At 36.2% G+C, this 22,945-nt stretch overlaps 2 protein-coding genes across 3 annotated transcripts; one reads left to right on the top strand and one right to left on the bottom strand.

Annotated features, from left to right (window-relative positions):
• Positions 7,266-10,173, bottom strand: LOC104741453. Its single transcript, XM_010462335.2, has 9 exons — positions 9,891-10,173; positions 9,630-9,745; positions 9,117-9,164; positions 8,873-8,986; positions 8,363-8,413; positions 8,211-8,267; positions 7,937-8,092; positions 7,768-7,848; positions 7,266-7,676 (listed from the first exon to the last, which is right to left on the bottom strand). Exons 1-9 carry the CDS (start codon positions 10,036-10,038, stop codon positions 7,620-7,622), a joined length of 828 nt encoding a protein of 275 aa, XP_010460637.1. The 5' UTR covers positions 10,039-10,173; the 3' UTR covers positions 7,266-7,619.
• On the top strand, positions 10,580-19,226 carry LOC104741454 (homeobox-DDT domain protein RLT1-like). Of its 2 annotated transcripts, none has more exons than XM_010462338.2 (18): positions 10,580-11,219; positions 11,331-11,837; positions 12,014-12,084; positions 12,600-12,929; positions 13,058-13,147; positions 13,257-13,421; positions 13,547-13,769; positions 14,206-14,306; positions 14,475-14,561; positions 14,673-14,825; positions 14,918-15,073; positions 15,247-15,456; positions 15,544-16,191; positions 16,291-16,824; positions 16,948-17,502; positions 17,609-17,713; positions 17,817-18,059; positions 18,163-19,226. In XM_010462338.2, exons 1-18 carry the CDS (start codon positions 11,030-11,032, stop codon positions 18,946-18,948), a joined length of 5,154 nt encoding a protein of 1,717 aa, XP_010460640.1. In that variant the 5' UTR covers positions 10,580-11,029; the 3' UTR covers positions 18,949-19,226. The 2 variants fall into 2 exon arrangements, with proteins under 2 accessions (XP_010460640.1, XP_010460638.1); XM_010462336.2 differs by having other exon boundaries at positions 10,582-11,219; positions 12,600-12,965.

Here is a 22,945-nt window from a genome sequence, read left to right on the forward strand (position 1 = left end):
CACATCATCACGCGATTTAACATTGTTAATGTCTATGTATGGTTTAGCACAAAAACAAAACTTTAGGTTGTAAATTTAAACTTTTATTAAGTGGAGGTATGACTTGGCACAAGAGCATAGATGATGTATGAATTTAACATATGTTATTAGTGAGGGTATAAAAAAGCCATTTTTCCGCCACTAAACAGAAAACATATAAAACTAAAATTTGATGTAACATGCAAAATAAATTATGATTAAGTCTGGACTATTTATGGCATTACAATGAAAAATAGTGGATGTACAACGAAAATGGATAATTCGTATAATAAAAAAGATTGCACTTAAACGATTTTTAAAAAAAGCTCACTATGTGACATGTAAAGAACTAATATGAGATCGATATTTTGAGAATTTTGTATATTTTTAAAAATATTTTGAGAAGTTTTGAGATGTATAATTTCCACTAACTATATAAATTAAAAATTCATGGAGACTTTATATATTTCGTGAAGTAATTAGCCAGTTTGGAATGAGTACTTTCAGAATTTTGGTATTTTTTGAAAACAGCTAGATAGCTTTTAAAAATTGTAATTCTTGTTCTTTTTGGATAATTTCAACTAACTAAATAAAATTAAATATTCAAGAAGAATTTGGTATCCTATTTAAATTTCTTACACAATCTCTATTAAAAATATTGTATAACGAGTAATTATTTAAAAGAGAACGATCATAAAACAGAATTTTTTTGATGGATATGGGACAAGAGGAGACAAGATGGAACATGATAAAACGAGACATGATGGATAGGGACGTGTTTCCCGTTCCAAGGTAGATACGTCTAGGTTATAGACGCGTAATTATCCAAATTAAAACCAAATTGAAATCTGATATTTGGATTTTATACTAATATTATACAAATACTTAAATTATATATTCAAAATAATACAATTATATGAAAATATTTTGCCTTAGCACGACTAGCTAGTACAATAAGCCGGGGCGAATGAGCCATCAAAAATATGAACAATCGAAATATTGAATCCCATATAGGAGATCAGTATATATCAATAGAACTTAGGGATCTACTTGTAATTATTATTAAACCCTATACTTTCCTTGTACTATATATATGTGTATAATTCATTCTCAATAAGATAAGAAACATTCAGAACCTATATGGTATCAGAGCTTACGATTAAAATAACCCTAAAATTTTTCTAAACACAACGCCGCCACCATGACTACCTCTCCATCGACCGGTGAAGTCATCACAAACGGAACCACTTCACTCTTCATTGTCAACACTGGCAATGTAACCAAACTCACCGATATCAACTACTTGATGTGGAGCCTTCAAATCCACGCTTTGGTTGATGGTTATGAACTTGCTGGATACCTTGATGGATCCACCACTGCCCCTCCTCCTACAGTCACCCCTGGAGCCACCTCAACTCCAAATCCAGATTTCGCCATCTGGAAACGTCAAGATTGCCTCTTGTTTAGCTCCTTGCTTGGAGCCATGTCTCCATCTGTTCAACCTTTGGTCTCGCGCGCCACCACGGCTGCTGAAGTATGGGAAACACTTGCTTCTACATTCGCTAAACCAAGTCATGGACATGTTCAAGGCATCCACACTCAACTCAAGGTATAGACTAAGGGAAACAGAACCATTGATGAATATGTCTGTCGCCTTGTTATACGCTTTGATGAATTAGCTGCTCTTGGTAAACCTATGGATCATGAGGATCAAATTGAGAAGATTCTTGAAGGTCTTCCAGAAGACTTCAAACTATTTGTTAACCAGATCGAGAGCAAGGACTCTCCACCAACCATTGCCGATGTTCATGAGCGCTTACGTAATCGCGAAGCCAAACTCCTTGCCGTTGCTGCTGCCACTCCAACTCTGTTTCCTATCTCTGTTAATATGGTTCAACATCGTCCAAATAACAACAACAACTCCTACCACAACAACAACAACAACCAGAACAACAACCGCTTTCGATCGCAACCACAACACTTCTCCAACAACAACAACAACAACTGGCCGTCCTATAACAACAACAACAACAGCAACACCAACAATCGATCTTCAAGACCCTACTTGGGCAAGTGTCAACTGTGCCACACACAAGGACATAGCGCTAGGCGCTGTCCTCAACTTCTCTCCATGCATTCTGCTACCTCTAGCAACTCCAGTCTGTTTACGCCGTGGCAACCCCGTGCCAATATGGCCGCTGTTCTCGACTCTGGAGCTACACATCATATCACTTCCGACCTCAACAATCTCTCTTTGCACCAACCCTACAATGGTGGTGAAGATTTGACCATTTTTGATGGCTCTACCATGCCTATTACACATATTGGTTCCATGCTTCTTCTTACTCAAACTCGATCTTTAATATTGGATAAAGTCTTATGCGTTCCTGATATCCATCAGAATCTTATCTCCGTATATCGACTTTGTAACGGTAACCAAGTATCTGTTCATTTCTTTCCTGCCTTCTTTCAGGTGAAGGATCTGACTATGGGGGTCCCATTACTCCAAGGCAAAACTGACAAAGAGTTGTATGTATGGCCGATGACACAACTGATGGCTATGGCCATGTTATCCTCGTCGGGTCCAAGAACAAGTCTCCTCTCATGGCATTCACGATTGGGTCATCCTTCTCCTCCAATTCTAAACACTACTGTTTCTACTTTTTATCTTCCTGTTGTTTCTTCTACTTCAAAACACTTATCTTGCTCAGATTGTCTTATCAATAAAAGTCACAAATTACCTTTTACACAGTCTTCAATCACCTCCACATATCCTCTTGAATATGTTTTCACAGATGTTTGGACCTCTCCAATCTTTTCTACTCAAAACTACAAATACTATCTTGTTCTTGTTGACCACTACACTCGATACACATGGTTGTATCCTCTCCAACACAAATCTGATGTCAAAACCGTGTTTTCTACATTCAAGGATTTAGTTGAAAATAGATTTCACATCCGGATAAGGACATTATTCTCGGATAATGGGGGCGAGTTTATAGCTTTACGACAGCTTTTCTCTACTCATGGTATCACTAATCTCAATTTACCGCCAGATACACCGGAACATAACGATTTATCAGAGAGGAAACATCGGCACATTGTGGAGACTAGTCTCACACTCATGTCGACAGCAAACTTACCCAAGGATCACTGGCCATATGCATTTTCCACTGTGGTATATCTTATCAACAAGATGCCCACAACTGTTCTTGGTCTCCACTCACCGTTTCAGAAGCTCTTTCAAACATCTCCTAACTATGAGAAGCTTCGGGTTTTTGGCTGCTTGTGTTTCCCTTGGCTAAGACCCTACACGAATCACAAACTAGATGCTCGCTCTCTTGGCTGTGTCTTCCTTGGTTACTCTCTCACGCAGAGAGCATACTACTGCCTCCACATTCCCTCTGGTCGCATCTATACTTCACGTCACGTTCAATTTGTGGAACATAATTTTCCCTTTCGACGAACGCTGTCGCAAGATGACAATGGCACACCATCATACTCGAGCTCATCTCCCTTGCCAATGCTACCTGCTCTGCCTCCGGTGACGTCATCACAGGTGATTCCACCACCGACACCACCTTCTCCGCCATCACCGCCTTCTCCCTCGCTACCATTGTCGAGACCTTCTATAATGTTTACATATCAACGACGTGATAAGTCTGTGGCTACTTCTAATGGACCATTACCCACTCCTCGAGCTCACGGTCAATCTCCAGCTCACCAAAGTCCACATGCCTCCCCAACAACGAGTATTGGACCCCCCTCTACAGATCCTCACCTGCCATCGTCTCCTCACCATCAGGTATCGTCCTCTATCTGTATCACCTCTTCTTCATCTACGTCTTCTTCCTCTCCCTCAATGTCTCTGGAGCCTACTGTTCCTCCTGAAAATAAGTTGAATCCCACAACTCAGACTCACCCTCGTCATCTTGAGCCCACTGCTTGACCACAAAATGATTTGCAACCCACAACTCAGCCCCAACAACCTCAAAACCACCCTCCACACCAAGCTATTTCCACACGACCACAGAGCCAAACACAAAATATTGAACCACTGCAAAATCACCACAAAATGAAAACTCGTTCCAAAAATAATATTAGCAAACCCAACCCAAAGTTTGGTCTACTCGCAACGGTTCGTAATTCTTTATCCCCGGAACCAAAAACAATAGTTCAAGCTCTTAAGGATCCGTTTTTGGGATGGGCATGTTCGATGGAATACGATGCTTTAACGGGCATTTTCACATGGTATCTGGTGCCTCCTGATGAAAAACAAAATATAGTCGGTTGCAAGTGGGTGTTCACCACAAAATTTCTAGCTGATGGATCTCTTGATTGGTACAAAGCACGCTTGGTTGCTAAAGGGTTCCATCAACAATATGGCAAAGACTACCCTGACACCTTTAGTCCTGTAATCAAGTCTACAACTATATGTGCTTTCCTTGATGTTGTAGTGAAGAAGAATTGGGTAATAAAGCAGCTTGATGTTAACAATGCTTTTCTTCAAGATGAACTCACTGAAGAAGTCTACATGTCTCAACCGCCGGGATTTATTGACAAGGATCGAACACACTATGTCTGTCGGTTACGCAAGCCTATCTATGGCTTTAAGCAAGCTCCTCGTGCTTGGTATATGGCTCTTAAACAACATCTTCTTGATTCTGGTTTTACTAACTCTCTCGCAGATGCGTCCTTGTTTATTCATGGTTCAGGCTCCAACCTCACATATGTCCTTGTCTACGTCGACGATATCATCATCACAGGAAGTCACTCACGCATCGTTGATGCTGTACTCACCGCCTTTGCCGATCGTTTCTCCATCAAGGATCATGTTGATCTTCATTATTTCCTTGGTATTGAAGTCTCTCGGTCCAAACGCGGTACGCATCTCATGCAACGCAAGTACATCAATGACCTCCTGCTCAAGACCAACATGTCCGATGCAAAACCTGTCTCTACGCCTTTACCAACCACCCCAAAACTCACACTCACAAGTGGTGCTCTTCTTGATGATCCATCAAAATACCATTCTGTCGTGGGCAGCCTTCAATACCTTTCATTCACTCGACCCGATATCTCCTATGCTGTCAGTCACCTGTCCCAGTTCATGCATCTCCCGACTCAAGATCATTGGCAAGCAGCAAAACGAGTACTCTGATATCTTGCTGGTACTACGACTCATGGTATTTATCTTCATGCCTCATCTCCAGCTCTCTCCACTGTTTTTCGACGTCTCCTGTTAAACTCCAAGGCTTATATGATGCGGATTGGGCTGGAGATACTGATGATTATATCTCTACCAATGGCTATGTTATTTACCTTGGTCGAAACCCAATCTCTTGGTCCTCCAAAAAGCAGACTGGTGTTGCTCGTTCTTCAATTGAAGCTGAGTATAGAGCTGTCGCTAACACTGCGGCCGAACTTCGTTGGTTGTGTTCATTGTATTCTGAATTGCGTTTGAACCTCCCATATGCTCCTGTCATCTATTGTGATAATGTTGGTGCTACGTATCTCTGTGCAAATCCGGTATTCCATTCCCAAATGAAGGACATCGCTCTTGACTACCATTTCGTTTGTACACAGATCCAGTCCAACCAGCTTCGTGTTTCACATGTTTCTACTCATGATCAGTTGGTTGACACTCTCACCAAACCCCTACCACGCGCACGGTTCTAAGAAACTTGTTTCAAGATTGGAGTCATCAAGCTCCCTCCATCTTGAGGGGGCATATAGGAGATCAATATATATCAATAGAACTTAGGGATCTACTTGTAATTATTATTAAACCCTAGACTTTCCTTGTACTATATATATGTGTATAATTCATTCTCAAAAAGATGAGAAACATTCAGAACCTATATCCCATGGGGTTTGCAAATGTGTTTTTTCCTTCTTTCTTATAAAGCTAACTAAAACTTGCTCGTTCTTCCTCTGTGGTGTGATTTCACTTTGTCCGAAAAGGAGAAAGAAAATATGATAATAAAAAGAAATAAATAACAAAGAGGGGAGAAATTGAGAGGCGAGTAATAATGCGAGGATTGAGGAAGGGTTAGTGGGATTGCCCCCAATCCCACTGATCACTATGGAGACACGAATACACATATCATGTGACCCTAAGCACTACTCTCGCGCTAGTCTCTATTGTGTGTGACAAAATTTCGTGGCTCTAAATTTCGTCGTTTATACAGTATATTGTCTTCATCATACAAACTACAATGATACACTTCTAACTTCTAAAAGACATGCAGTCAAAAATTATATAAAATATCAAATTTTGTTTCTCGGTAATTAGATCTCTTTGTAGAAGTAATATACATGAACAAAAAATACTACTAGGACGTATGAAAAAGTAGTAGTTAAGAAATACAATTGTCAACCGAAAGATGAAAAAAAAGATAAATGTCACTAAATAATTTTAACAATATTGAGTAATTTGCGGGAATGTGTACGAGAGAGTAGGTATTTCTCGTTTTCAGACATTGAGAGACATATCAAAGAGCACTCCAACCATTTTAAAAAGCTAAAAGGATCATTTAACATAATAATAAAAGCTGAAAGGAATATAAATGAGAAGAATAAAGTAGTTTCTTTTATACATATAAATAAGAGAAGGATACAATGAAAATAGGTAGTAACACCATTCAATAAAAGGGGTAAAAAAAAAAAAGTAGCAGATTTACTTATGGTTTAACCCCAAAAAAAGAGTACAAGAGTAATGAAATTAATCAATCAAAGACTCGAAAGTGTTGAGAGAGACTTTGTGGCGTGACTAGCGGAAATGGGACAACAAAAGAGGTCGTGTGGTGGGAGTGGTAGAAGACGAGAGCCGTGTAGGACCTTGCGACAACTACAAGCAATCTTCTTAGAAATCCATGCTACATATATTATAGTATCTCTTTCTTTTGATCCGCCAATTCAATTTTTATGTTCAAAGCCAAACTCAGACCTATCACTTCTAAAAACCTTATTGAGAATATGTAACATTAAGAGGATTGATTGTGTTACTTTATTTAATGGTTGTATAAGTTAAGAATAAGGTAATAACATGTTTTCTTTATGATAAGAGGTTGATCTTTTGATACTACTCGATTCACACTACTAATGAATGAGTGATCAAAATCTATTGTACAAATGGAATTTCGTAATGTCTTGCAGAGAATGTGTAAGAGATTATCTTCATTATCATCCAGTATTGTGGTCTTCCCGCAGATTTGTCCATGTGTTTTTTTTGTCTTTTTTCTCGATTAAACCAAAACACACCAAACCCTACGGGCAGTAGTAAGCCTACCGCTACTGGCAAGTTCCATAACTAACGGTTTAACAAACGAACAAGGACTGACTTTGTCTGCATCTCTTTGGTTTTGTCTCTTCTTCAATTACAAAACCCAATGTTTTTTCTTTTCTACTCCCAAAAATTAATCTTGGATACATACAACTGTGCACCCCAACCCAATACTAACTGGTTTAAACCGGTTATCGGTTTGCTCATGGATGCAATTAATCGGAAGGAACCACCTTAAAGCTTAAAACAATGTTTTGAGCCATAAGAAGCAAAACATGGCTGATGCATGGGTTGATTATGTCATCCAGAAATCAACCTAGGAAGAGAGTAAGATCCAAGCTCCAAACACGGGGAAGGTAATCAGTGCAGATGCCTGGAGAATTTCATTTTGCAGATTTGATTCAGGACAAAAAAATCAAACATCGATTTAACTATACCAGTTCTGAAAATATGGACTGACATACCATGAAAAACACCACTTCTCTGTTTGCAAGCGCTGCTGTGATCTCGCTTTTTTCCATCTCATTCTTGATGAAGCCTTGTAACTATAAAGAATCAAAGCAAAGCGTGGTTACAAAATCATTCGATCTAAATATTATCGAGAGGGTGAAACGTAATTATTAGAAACAAAACCTGATGGTGATATTTGGTAACAGCTGCCCAGAGGCTTTCTAACCGTGACTGTGCTTGTGTGAGATATGGTAGCACAGCGAGAACCTTCTTTCCCTTCCAGTGAATGTCAAATGACTCATGAACTTTGGGCAGATGTCTTTGGATGTCGCTCATGAGCTAAATGCAGATACAAAAAGATAAAATGAGAGGCTATGAGATGATTAAACGACGGTTTAAGTGTCATTTCCTCGGATTTCATATCACTGTAAGTTCAACAGCTGGATTTGGATTTTACCTTCAAGAAAAGGCATCTGCTAGGTGTGTGATGCCTTCGGTTGTTAAATTCTCTCATCTTCAAGATGCAACAGGAACAGAAAAAACCATCAACATACAACTCATGAGATTTAACTATATTAAATGGCACACTTATACGCTAAAATTAAAGACCTGCTCAAGATGCTGAATCTGAATCCACTGCTCCGTAACAACTTCTACCATCTAAAATGATAAAGAAAACCAGGTCAGAACCCCATGAACTTGAAGAATTTGGTGACAACAACACTCTGAAAACTCATTAACATACTAAACACATCGTAAATCGAGAGATTTCATTTGCTGCCATAACAAAAGGATAAACAGAACAAGATAAGCACAAAGCCAAACAAAAATAGGGTGATTAGTTACTACACATAACAATTGAAGTTACAGAGATTATCAGATGCTTATATACCTACTAACTAACAAGAAGGTTTATGTCAATATATGTTTGTTTCCCCGAGGATCCAAACATATTTAAGTTACACTCCAATTTTAAAAAGAAAGAATCAGTCGGAACTTTGGTATCATTTTCTATGAAGTGAACTATGAGACGATTCTGATCTACAAAGAATCATTCACATTTGTGTTTTGGATAGAAAATCAAAGGAATGGGTAAAGTCAAAACAAGCCAATAATCACCTGTTTAACTTCCAAAGCCTTAGCTTTAACTTTACCCTCTGCATCTCTAGCTTTATCCTCTAAAACGTGAAGCTCGAAGTTAGTTGTTCGCAAGGCAGCCCATAGTTTTTTAACCTAGCATTGCCAACCCTGTTCCTTAGATTAGTGGAGTAGAAGAAAAAGTAGCTCCAGCCTTGGTAAAATATAAAAGAACAGTTTGAGATAGGTAATATAAGAAATAGAATAGCCACATGGCTGAACGGACCTCTTCTTCCAGGTCGCTTATCCTTTTCTGGACCAAAGTTAACCCACTCTGTGATCAAGTAATAAGTGTCAGCCTAAATGTCAGCAATGCGAATATCATGATAAACTATAACACAAGAAAACATCTCAATTATGAATTTTGATTCCAAACAGAAACAAAGACCCTATTAAAGAACACTAACATACCAAAACCCTCGATATGCTTCTACGGGCATATAAAACACACCTAGAAGAGAGACTACTTAACCGGAAAAGTTTTCTTATATCAACAACACTTGAGAATCTTATATTAAAAGGCTTGGCAGCTGTTACTAGACAGAAGGGGCAGGCTACAACTATAACTATGATGATAAAGCTCAATAGCCTCAGGACCAGACCAGACGATCGATCTAATGAGTGTCCTACCACATTCATTCCTTCATCACTAGACGAACTCTAATGCCCTTTCTAGCTAATTTCTAAACTTGCATCCATTGAAATCCCAATACATTTGCCTTAAGAGAACCAAACGAACCTCGTCACTGAATGAAGCAGACTGCAAACTTTGGATCTGAATTTCAGCAACTTGGATCAACTTCTCACGCTCTTTCAAGTAGAGGGTCTTATTTATGGTCGCCTCAAGAACAATTTCTACACGAGATCAGAGCCAATCCATTCCCAGCAAACAAAACAAAACAATACAATACATTTANAAAAAAAAAAAAAAAAAAAAAGAGAAGATTTTGTTGTCAAATGAGATATATTCTGAGCAGGAAGAGCTAGACTTTACTATTACCCAATTGAGATATTCTGAGCTTAGCTGCTTCCAGATCATCATTATTGACCAAGTTCTGATTATAACCGATCTCCTGGATTTCAGATGAGAAAACGCAGAGTGGTGAAACGATAATGGCGAGAAACAGAGCAGCTAAATGCATCCCCATTCTCTATTCACCGGAGTTATTAGTTCCCCGCGCCGGAAACTAAGAAAACAGGTTCGTCTCTTCTTCTTCTTATTCTTCAGCGAGATTTTGGAGTCAAAGCTTCCTAATTCGAATCGTACACTCTCAATTCTCAGGGACGAGGACTGAACCGGGTTTGGGAAATCAAAAATTGAACCGGTTTTTACGTGGTTTAAAATATCATTTAAAAACGACAGGAATTGTAAACTCCAAAACAGTAAACGTCAAGACGTTTATTCTCAACAACACAAGTTGTTCCCTCAAGAAATGAAGAAACTGGAGATAAACACACGCGGATCTGTGAACGACAAAAAACAAAAAAAAAAACAAAACAAAAGTGAACAGACCAAAGCTCGCTCGTATTAAAAACATCACAAAAGCCTTTGAAGAGGACTTTGTATTAGTTAAGTTTAATCAAATAAACTATTGAAAGTGTTTTAAGGAGAAAAGACTTGATGATGCATCATCATCTCATAAAAAAACTAGTATCTCATAAACAACACATCAACGGCAGAAACACACATAACATAAGCACGCGATTCGCTGTAGATAGAAATCCTCATGTTTCGATTTTTTTTTCTCTTCTTTTACGAAAAAAACGTTTTTAAAAAAAAAATTAATAATAAGAGAAACAACAACAAAGATTTTAATTAGGAGAAAAGGAAAAGAAAGAAAAAAAAAGAATATGAAGGAGGTTGAAATTGAGATGAGTGGTACGAGCCCTGTTGTTTGTTTTTCTTCCTTTTTGGTTTTTATCGATTTTACTATTATTATTGTTCTTCTTCTTCTCCTCTTCTTATACTTACTTATATATTCTTTTTTATTTTTACGTTTTTCCACAATTATAAATTTTTTTGGGGATCAAAGGGTTTGTTTGTATAGGAGGAAGCCCTAGTTTTTGTTTTTGTGTTCTTCTTTCTTTTTTGTGTGGTGATCCTTGCGGCCGTTTCTGGGTTTCGTTTCCTCTTTTCACATGGAGATGGGTTCTGATGAAGAAGAAGATCATCAGATCAGGAGCGTTGCTGATGTTGTTGGTGGTGGTGGTGGTAGCAGCAATAACAAGAAGAAGAACAAGATTGATAATTCCTCCTCCTCCTCCGCCAAGCCTAAGCGTCAGATGAAGACTCCGTTTCAGCTTGAGACCTTGGAGAAAGTTTATTCAGGTTTCTTTCTTCAATTTTGATTCTTCCTTATCTTCTTCTTCGTTTTCTCTCTCTCTCTTTGCCTTAGTGTTGATGTGAATTGTTGTTTCTTTTGTTTGATTTTGGATTCAGAGGAGAAGTATCCTTCGGAGGCGACGAGGGCTGATTTGTCTGACAAATTGAATTTGACAGATCGACAGTTACAGATGTGGTTTTGTCATAGACGTCTCAAGGACAAGAAGGATGATCAGTCTCAGTCCAAGACACCGCCGGTTAAACCTGCCGTGCCTCCTGTTCGACCGCCTCCTCCTGCTTTAGCCTCTTCCGTTCACGATTTGCCTCCTGCTAGATCGGTTCCTGAACAGGACTCCGGATCTGGTTCGGATTCTGGTTCAGGTTGCAGTCCTTATTCTGACTCCAGGAGGAATTTTGCTAGTGGTAGTAGTAGTTCTCGTGCTGAATTGGATGAATACGAGACTACTATGGGAAAGCCGAGCTACGAGCCACGGTTGTCGGCCATGGTGCGTAGAGCTATTGTCTGCATTGAGGCTCAGTTAGGGGAGCCCTTGAGAGATGATGGACCTATTCTTGGCATGGAGTTTGATCCGTTGCCCCCTGGTGCTTTCGGTACTCCTATTGGTATACATTACTTTCTATGTTTGCTGACTTTTATTTGTGTTGGTGTTACTCGAGTATTATAAACCAACTGACTGACATGCTTAATGTCAGTCTTTAGTCTTAGTATTACACTCATGATGTGATCAGGTTCTGTTTGTTTTCCGCTCTCTTAACTTTTTTTGTTTTTGTTTTTGTAGCAATGCAGAAGCACCTACTTCATCCATATGAGAGCAAAATGTATGAACCACATGATGTCCGCCCTCGAAGAGTTAGTTTTCTGCCAAAACTGATACGCTCTATTTAGTTTTGTTTAGTCTGAGTTAAATTGTGCATCCTAGATATATGTAGATGGTGGCAGCCTGTACTTGAATCAGAGAATGCAAATGCTGCCATGAAACTCTATATTTTAGATGCAACCTATCTATTAATTCATGCCGCTTTGAGAAATTACTTAGAAATTGCTTTCCTAGCACAGGGGTTTCCTGTCGTTGATTCTATCAGTTGAGATCTCTTACATGATAAATTAACGTATCCCCATATCAAATTGACTAGTTGAAGATGTTATCATAAACTGATGGTCTATGATTTTTATGGTAGGAATCATTTTTAGAGTTCTCATTGCACAAAGGCTGACATTATTGGTCTTATGGGAGTTAGAAGTCTTTGATCATTGTTAGAAAGATGAACTCTGCTTTGCTGTTTATATTCTCTTTCTTGTCCATTCATGTAATCACATTTTATTTTTACTACTTTGCTGAACTTATTTGCTTTTGTTGATTACAGTCTCAAGCTGCTGCCCGTTCTTTCCATGAGCAACAATCTCTGGATGATCCGTCTTCCTTTACACCTGAGATGTATGGACGATACTCGGAAAATCATGCACATGGTATGGACTATGAAATTGCACGTCCTAGGAGTTCATCATTTATGCACGAGAATGGGTCTTTACCAAGGTCCTACGGTACTCCTGGTTATGTTTCTCGTAACTGTTCTACATCTCAACAAGACATGCCAAGCCCCATTGTTGCATCAGCTCATCGTGGGGATAGATTCCTAATGGAAAAGGACTCATCAGTCCTTCGTACAGAAGATCCATACATGTTGTCTGACGGGGTGCGTAAGAGTAACGATGTGCATAGGAAGGGAAAGGTAACTTCCTACGCCAACTTTTAATTTCATCTGTTTTTGTTGACGAGATTTTTTTTGTTGTAATGTCAATTTCCCATGTTTACCTCTCACAGATTCACGATGTTAGACTTGGAAGAGGGAGTGAAACCCGAGAGAATCGTGGACCAAAAGATCTTGAGAAACTAGAAATTCAGAAGAAAAAAGTATTGTCTCTTCATAGATCATACTTTTTACTGATTATTAGAAAGATCTTATTGTCTTTTATTAGCATCACTGTAACATATATTGACGAGTTGATTCTTGTGTCCTCAGAATGAAGAACGCATGAGAAAAGAGATGGAAAGGAACGAGCGTGAGAGGCGTAAGGAAGAAGAGAGGTTGATGCGTGAAAGAATAAAAGAAGAGGAGAGGTTACAGCGTGAGCAGCGACGTGAAATGGAAAGAAGAGAAAAGTTCTTACAGAGAGAAAATGAAAGGGTAAGTTTGGAAAACTATGCCCAGTTATTATCCTTCATTATTTTTTATTAATACTGCTGAGATTGAGCAACCTTTGTGGCAAGAGTTCGGAAAATGAGAATTATCTTTTTGTTGACATGTTAAAGGCGGAGAAAAAGAAGCAAAAAGAAGAGATTCGTCGAGAGAAAGATGCTATTAGACGAAAGATTGCCATTGAGAAGGCAACTGCACGTAGAATTGCCAAGGAGTCTATGGATCTAATTGAGGATGAGCAGCTAGAACTGATGGACTTGGCTGCTATTAACAAAGGATTGCCCTCGGTATTACAGCTTGATCATGACACATTGCAAAATCTTGAACTGTACAGAGGTATGGTCTTTCTGCCACACCGTGAAACTGATTTAGCCAGTAACGATCTGTAGCTTTTCAATTATTTTCGTTATTAATTCTTAGTCTTTTTCCTCTGAATTTTAAGCTTAGTATTAACTTTTACGTTTACAGTTTGGTACATGCTATGGCCTTGTTTGGAATATTCCATATTGATGTAGCATGTTAGAACACTACCGAGAAAAATTGCTTTTACTTTCAGTTGATTATTTTTGTTGTAAATACGTTGCTTTCTAGATTGGGTAGTAGCTTTTATATTTGCTTACTTTTACTAATCTATCTCCTTGATATACTTATAAAAATCGAGACAGTCAAAGTAATTTGCTTATATCTAACTCGATTGGGTTAGCGTTATTATAGTGTTGTAATCTCCTTCTAGATCTTGCAATTTATCAAAGTTATTCTATTTTTTTTCCAGATTCTCTGAGCACATTTCCACCAAAGGGTTTGCAACTAAAAATGCCGTTTACCATTTCTCCATGGAAAGATTCCGATGAAAGTGTTGGAAACCTTCTAATGGTATGCTCTATTGATCTTTACCGTACATCTGCTGCTACCCTTCATTTCAAATTAGTATAATGATCAAAATAACTTAGACCACTGTGGAATTTAGTTGGATTTGTTTTTTTCGCGTTTAATGAAACCTTTTGCACGTTTCACATTTTTTATATTGTGGTTGCTTTTCAGGTTTGGAGATTTCTGACATCATTTTCTGATGTTCTTGACCTATGGCCTTTTACGCTGGATGAGTTTATTCAGGCTTTTCATGACTATGTAAGGCTCTCTTCAGTACTCCTTCTAGATTTCCCTGTTTTCTTGTGTTCAATAGTAGTTGTCTTTCATTTCATTGTTCTTGCTCTGTATATGATATATATCCTATTCTAGGACTCAAGGTTGCTGGGGGAGATACATGTTACTCTTCTGAGATCAATTATACGAGATATTGAAGATGTTGCTCGAACACCCTTTAGTGGAATTGGAAATAATCAATATACTACAGCCAATCCTGAAGGTGGACATCCGCAAATAGTTGAAGGGGTAACTTTCTCCGCCTTTGTATGTTAATACCATTTTCTCTTTCTGCTTTGGTTCAGTGCGCTTCATCTTTCAGATGCATCTTTCTACTTCAGGCTTATGCATGGGGCTTTGACATTCGTAGTTGGAAAAAGAATTTGAACCCACTAACATGGCCTGAAATACTGCGGCAATTGGGACTCTCTACTGGATTGGGGCCTAGGCTGAAGAAAAAAAATTCCCGATTGACCCATACTGGTGACAAAGATGAGGTACTTATTCGTGTTTGTGTTCCCCCTAAATCCTAACTGAGTTTTTGCTTAGGATGTAATGTTAGTACTGTACGAAAACGAAAAATGAAATCCTGGGAGTTAAGCTAGGCTTTTGACATAAAGATGGTTTTCATTTTTTTCTTAAACATTGTTTTTGTTGGTTGTGTATGCAGGCTAAAGGTTGTGAAGATATCATTTCTACTATCCGAAGTGGTTCAGCAGCTGAAAGTGCTTTTGCATTAATGCGGGAGAAAGGGTTACTGGCTCCACGCAAGTCGAGGCACCGGTTGACACCTGGAACTGTCAAATTTGCAGCCTTTCATGTTCTATCTCTTGAGGGAAGCAAGGGACTGACAGTATTGGAACTTGCTGACAAGATTCAGGTAAATCGATAATCTAAATATGGTCTGCATTTTTCATCGTAATTGAAAATATTTCATTTACATAGTTTTTATGGTTTCAATTGAAAGAAATCCGGACTTCGGGACCTGACAACAAGCAAGACACCAGAGGCATCTATCTCTGTTGCATTGACAAGAGATGTGAAACTCTTTGAAAGAATAGCTCCTTCGACTTATTGTGTGCGAGCTCCTTATGTGAAGGATCCTGCGGATGGAAAGGCGATACTCGCCGATGCCAGGAAAAAGATAAGGGCATTTGAAAGTGGGTTGACAGGTCCAGAAGATGTGAATGATCTTGAAAGGGATGAAGACTTTGAAATTGATATTGATGAGGATCCTGAGGTTGATGATTTAGCCACTTTAGCAAGTGCATCAAAAGGTGCCGATCTAGGTGAAGCGAATGTTTTCTCTGGAAAGGGGGGAGATACTATGTTCTGTGATGTTAAAGCAGGTGTAAAGAGTGAGATTGAGAAGGAGTTTTCATCTCCTCCTCCAAGCAGTATAAAGAGCATTGTTCCACAACATAATGAGCGGCTTAAAGATACAGCGGTTGGCTGCTTGGATGCTATGGTTGATGAAAGCAACGAGGGCCAATCATGGATTCAAGGTCTTACAGAAGGGGATTACTGTCATCTAAGTGTTGAAGAGCGCCTTAATGCCCTTGTTGCTTTAGTCGGCATTGCCAATGAAGGAAATTCCATCAGATCTGGTCTTGAGGTAAAGTCTGGGTTTTATATTATCAGTTTTCCTCTTGAACAGAGAAGAATTTGACCTTTAGAGTCTGTTATTCGTATCTGATTTAATTTTTTTTCGCAGGATCGTATGGAAGCAGCAAATTCTCTCAAAAAGCAGATGTGGGCTGAAGCACAGTTAGATAACAGCTGTATGAGAGATGTACTTAAGCTTGATTTTCAAAACTTAGCAAGCAGTAAAACCGAGTCAACGACGGGTCTACCAATCATCCAAAGCGCTAATCGTGAAAGGGATAATTTCGGTGGAGACCCTTCTGAACTTCTAGATGAAACAAAGCCCCTGGAAGTTGTTTCGAATGATCTCCAGAAATCAACTGCTGAGAGAGGACTTATTATTAATCAGGAGGCCAATATAAGCCAAGAAAATTGTTCTTTCCAACAGGGATATGCTTCGAAGAGATCACGCTCACAATTAAAATCATATATAGGCCACAAAGCAGAAGAGGTGTATCCATATCGATCATTGCCGGTTGGACAAGATCGGCGCCACAATCGTTATTGGCTTTTTGCTGCATCAGCGTCTAAGAGTGATCCATCCTCGGGGCTCTTATTTGTTGAGCTACATGATGGCAAGTGGCTCCTCATTGATTCAGAGGAGGTAATAACAACCTTAACAGTATGTTAAATTCTTTTTAGCTGTAAAAATGTTGAATACCCTTTGGTTTGAGTATCCAGCTTATCTAATATTTTAACCACGCCTTTGTGAATTTGTTCTGTGTAGGCTTTTGACACTCTGGTTGCATCACTGGATATGCGTGGGATCAGAGAGTCTCATTTACGCATAATGCTGCAGAAGATCGAGGGATCATTCAAAGAGAATGCACGTAAGAATATGAAGCTAGCTAGGAACCCTTTCTTGAAGGAAAAGAGTGTTATGAATCATTCTCCTTCAGATTCTGTGAGCCCGTCTAGTGCTGTATCAGGGTCCAACTCTGATTCAATGGAAACGTCAAATTCTATTAGAGTTGAGTTAGGTAGAAACGACACAGAGAAGAAGAGTTTATCAAAACGGTTCCATGATTTCCAGAGATGGATGTGGACCGAGACGTACAGCTCACTCCCTTCTTGTGCTAAGAAATATGGGAAGAAGAGATCTGAATTGTTAGCAACATGTGCCCTGTGTTTTGCTTCTTATTTGTCTGAGTATACTCACTGCACTTCTTGTCACCAGAGATCGGACATGGTTGATGGTTCAGAAATATTAGATTCAGGTTTGACTGTGTCACCTCTTCCTTTTGGAGTCAGGTTGCTCAAACCACTACTTGTTTTTCTTGAGGTAAAGCATAAATGAACTTTCTCGATTTCTAGTCTACAGTCAGATTAGGCGCCTGTTCTTATGGTCTCAATTATTGACAACTCCACAATTTCATTTTTATTGACAGGCATCTGTTCCAGATGAAGCACTTGAATCTTTTTGGACAGAGGATAAAAGAAAAATGTGGGGGTTTAGGTTGAATGCATCATCATCACCTGAAGAACTTTTGCAGGTTCCATCATCTTGTCTTTTTTTTTTTTCCCTAATTAAATACAAATTGGAAGGAAATGACGTTTTATTTTCTAACCCGGTATTGTCCTTTCTGGTTTTGATAGGTGTTGACTTCCTTAGAGAGTGCAATCAAGAAAGAATATTTGTCATCCAATTTTATGTCGGCGAAAGAGCTCTTGGGAGTTGGTGATGCTAATGTTGATGATCCGGGATCAGTGGACGTTCTTCCATGGATACCAAAGACAGTATCAGCGGTTGCTTTGAGACTTTCAGAACTTGATGCATCCATTATTTATGTAAAGCCAGAGAAACCTGATCTAATCCCTGAAGATGAGAACGAGCAGATTGTAAGTTTTCTAGACCATATTGGTTCAAGAATTTGTGAAAATTGTTACTATGGTTTTGGAAATTATTTTTATGATTTTGGAATATGTTACTCTACGTTTGCAGAGCCTTTTCCCTGGAGATTCTCTTTTCAAAGGCAAAGGACCCCGAGAGCAAGAAGACAAAGACGAGGTTGTTCCTAATTTGGGCAACAGACGTAGTAATAAACGTGCACGAGTAAGTTTGGGATCTGGATCAAACAAAAAGGTGAAGAGAAAGAAAGCGCAAGGTGGTCCTAACAGATTTGTTGTTAGTCGGAGAAATGTTGCAGTCGATAATAACTTAATGAGCATGGAGTTGAACCACCAAGTCCCTGGAAGAGGAAAAAGGACTGTTCGAAAAAGACCAGAGAGGATCAATGAGGATAATGACCACATAGTCAATAGAATGGCTGATATTGTTAGGCCTAAAAGTCAAGAAGTTGAAGAAGATGAGGAAGAAGAAGAGCAAACATTCAGAGACATTGATGAAGACTGGGCAGCAGGTGAAACTCCTAGAGAGATGGACGACGACTGGGCCAATGAAACACCTAACAGAATGATGACGCCGATGCAAGTGGATGATGAAAGTGACAACAGTGTAGGAGTTGAATCAGAGGATGATGATGTTGATGGTCAGTTTGTGGATTACAGTCAGAGAAACAAGTGGGGATTAGATTGGAATAGTAACCCAAATGAAGCAGCTATGGAGGATGAGGAGGAAGAAGAAGTTGTTGGTGTTGAGCGGGTCGAAGGAGAAGATGACGCAGAAATGAGTGAGAGCTCTGAAGATGATGATGACGTTCCTGCTAATAATGCAGCAAACAATTACGACAGAGAATCAGAAGGTGGTTACAGCAGCAGCGATTCATGAACTAGCTTGTGAAGAGGGAAGATTACATTCTTGAAGATATATATATATATATTTCAATTATATAGGAGAAAAAAGAGAGATAGTATCAGAATAGGTTTTCACCTAAGAGAAGCTATAGAAGAACATTTTCTAATTAGTTTTGGTGCAGTTAAAGCCAAAGCCAAGGCATGAATTTAGCAAATGCCTTCGTTATCATTATAACAATTTCATTATAAGTGTAAGTTAATGATTCATCATGTGTGAATCTCCAATGCTTAATAGCTCCCCCTCTTCTCTTCTACGGGATTAAAGTTTTCAATGAATGATTCTTAACAATATGGGTGTGATTATGATTTCATACCTTTTCTTCTAAAGGAGAATCACTAGTCCTAGGATTCATGCAGAATTTCACCATTAAATGTCAAAAGCTATATGAAAAAAAAAATAAAAAAAAAATCTATACTATTAATTGGGAAGCACACTTAGGGATACAAAAAAAAAACATGATATATATCCATGTTGCCAAACAGGTTCAATTATTTATATAATTAAAAATAAAAAAATAAATAATATATGGTAAACAAAAACTGTTAGTCAAAAATCTAATATTTATGGAAACAATAATTACGAAATTAATTATAAAATAAAAATTACCCTATATTTTTGGAAATGGTTTAAAGTTTAAAGTTTGCTTCCATAATAATCAAAGAATTTAAATCGAAAATTATATATATATATATATATATATATTAATTGGGAGCACACTTAGGGATACAAAAAAAAATAAAAAAACATGACATATATCTATGTTGCCAAACATGTTCAATTACTTATATAATTAAAAATAAAAAAGTAAACAATATNAATAAACAATATATGGTAAACAAAAACTGTTAGTCAAAAATCTAATATTTATGGAAACAATAATTACGAAATTAATTATAAAATAAAAATTACCCTATATTTTTGGAAATGGTTTAAAGTTTAAAGTTTGCTTCCATAATAATCAAAGAATTTAAATCGAAAATTATATATATATATATATATATATATTAATTGGGAGCACACTTAGGGATACAAAAAAAAATAAAAAAACATGACATATATCTATGTTGCCAAACATGTTCAATTACTTATATAATTAAAAATAAAAAAGTAAACAATATATGGTAAACAAAATCTGTTAGTCAAAAATCTAATATTTATGGAAACAATAATTACGAAACTAATTATAAAATAAAAATTACCCTATATTTTGGAAATGGTTTAAAGTTTAAAGTTTGCTTCAATAATAATCAAAGAATTTAAATCGAAAATTATATATATATATACATATATAGAGATATATGTACACATATTTGATTTGGTTTTAAATTGTGAGATATTTACGGAAATAACAAATCAATTTAATACAATTAGATAGAAACAAATAATCATATATCTATAATATTAATTAGGGAGCACACTTAGGGATACAAAAAAATAAAAAATACATGACATATATCCATTTAAACAAACAATCAGAAAGTTTCATTTAAAATAATTAATTACAAAGTTATATTTTGAATCTGTAATTTTTATGAATGCAACCTTTACAACTTTGAAAAAGTTTTTTATAACTTCTACATGATCAAATTGAATTGCATATACTGTTTTGACTCATTATTTTTTTTATTTTTCTTTTATTTTTACCAAACTAATAATATATTAGTTTTAAAATATTTTTAACTTCATTTTTTATTTTATCAATACTTATTATAATGGACTTTTATAATTATGGCTCCTAAAGACTGACTTTGGGTTGAATTAAATTAGACAAATTTATGTTTTCTGTCAAAATTTATATATTATATGTCTTCTCACTATTTTTAATAAATTGTCTAATATAAACAATTTAAACAAATTTAAAAAAAAATTAAAACCCTGCACAAAAGTGTGGGTTGGTCCATAGGTTTAGTTCACAGAAATTAACCCCAAATAATTTTAGTTTTACTAATACATAATTAATTTAAAAATCTAATCTACAGGGAAGATCATATACGAGACGGGAACGGGTAATTTTAAAAAAATAAAAACATTATATAAACTATTTTTCATAGAAAAAAGAATAAGAAATAAATATATCAAGATGAGATTATAAAATTACGATAGTTAAATTAAATTTTATGTGAATCAAAAATTTATGGTGAAGCGGTTATTATTTCAAACGTTTAGAAATTTGATGAAGGTAAACCAATATAAGTTTATGTTATAAATGTTATACCAAATAANTATAGAGATATATGTACACATATTTGATTTGGTTTTAAATTGTGAGATATTTACGGAAATAACAAATCAATTTAATACAATTAGATAGAAACAAATAATCATATATCTATAATATTAATTAGGGAGCACACTTAGGGATACAAAAAAATAAAAAATACATGACATATATCCATTTAAACAAACAATCAGAAAGTTTCATTTAAAATAATTAATTACAAAGTTATATTTTGAATCTGTAATTTTTATGAATGCAACCTTTACAACTTTGAAAAAGTTTTTTATAACTTCTACATGATCAAATTGAATTGCATATACTGTTTTGACTCATTATTTTTTTTATTTTTCTTTTATTTTTACCAAACTAATAATATATTAGTTTTAAAATATTTTTAACTTCATTTTTTATTTTATCAATACTTATTATAATGGACTTTTATAATTATGGCTCCTAAAGACTGACTTTGGGTTGAATTAAATTAGACAAATTTATGTTTTCTGTCAAAATTTATATATTATATGTCTTCTCACTATTTTTAATAAATTGTCTAATATAAACAATTTAAACAAATTTAAAAAAAAATTAAAACCCTGCACAAAAGTGTGGGTTGGTCCATAGGTTTAGTTCACAGAAATTAACCCCAAATAATTTTAGTTTTACTAATACATAATTAATTTAAAAATCTAATCTACAGGGAAGATCATATACGAGACGGGAACGGGTAATTTTAAAAAAATAAAAACATTATATAAACTATTTTTCATAGAAAAAAGAATAAGAAATAAATATATCAAGATGAGATTATAAAATTACGATAGTTAAATTAAATTTTATGTGAATCAAAAATTTATGGTGAAGCGGTTATTATTTCAAACGTTTAGAAATTTGATGAAGGTAAACCAATATAAGTTTATGTTATAAATGTTATACCAAATAACTATATTTACAAATAAAATGTTATGTGGTTGTGAATCTTTTACCTACTTCCTTATTGGTTGGACTAAAATATACAATCTCAAATTGATAAAATATTATTAAAACTACGGTTATAAGATAAAAAAAAAGGGACATACCGTATATGGGATGGGATGGGTTCCAGAAACACATAAACAAATATACTATCTTTCTTTTACTATTTTTTAATGTACTTAAATCTAATCATCTTCTTTCCAAACCAAACTGAAAATAAATTAGTATAAAGTTAGATTATGAATATTAATAATATTTTTAACATTCATAATTACAAATGTAACTCCACATAATCCAAACCTAATTACAAACTTAGTTCTTTTAAAATTAACCCCGCGTATCTGTGCGGTCCAATCCCTAATTTTGTATAAAAATCCCAAAAGAATAGAGACATTTTGGAGAGACATGACTTGAAAAGAGTTGTGTTTTTCTCAAATCATTGCCATGTTTATTCACAATCGTCTGAATATCTTCGGCTAAGCTTCGATGTCTTTAAAACTTTTTGCCTTTATAATTCTTTGGAAAATTACAATTTAAGTTTCGTGTTTGTATATCAGTTGTTTTAAAGTTAAAGGTGTACGTACTTTCACTAGATGGTCCAAGGTAGACCACTTTTAGTTGCGTAGTGATATTTTTATTTTTGTTTTTTATTACAGGTTGAATACGATAAGAAAAAAGCATTTATCAATTCTTTTGAGTTTTGAATCATACAACACGAGATTTTTACATTTTAATATTTCATACACTAGTGATCGGATATAGCAAATTAGCAAATTATTC

The sequence above is a fragment of the Camelina sativa genome, chromosome 14, assembly GCF_000633955.1.
Source record: "Camelina sativa cultivar DH55 chromosome 14, Cs, whole genome shotgun sequence".
In the NCBI taxonomy this organism is placed as follows: domain Eukaryota; kingdom Viridiplantae; phylum Streptophyta; class Magnoliopsida; order Brassicales; family Brassicaceae; genus Camelina; species Camelina sativa.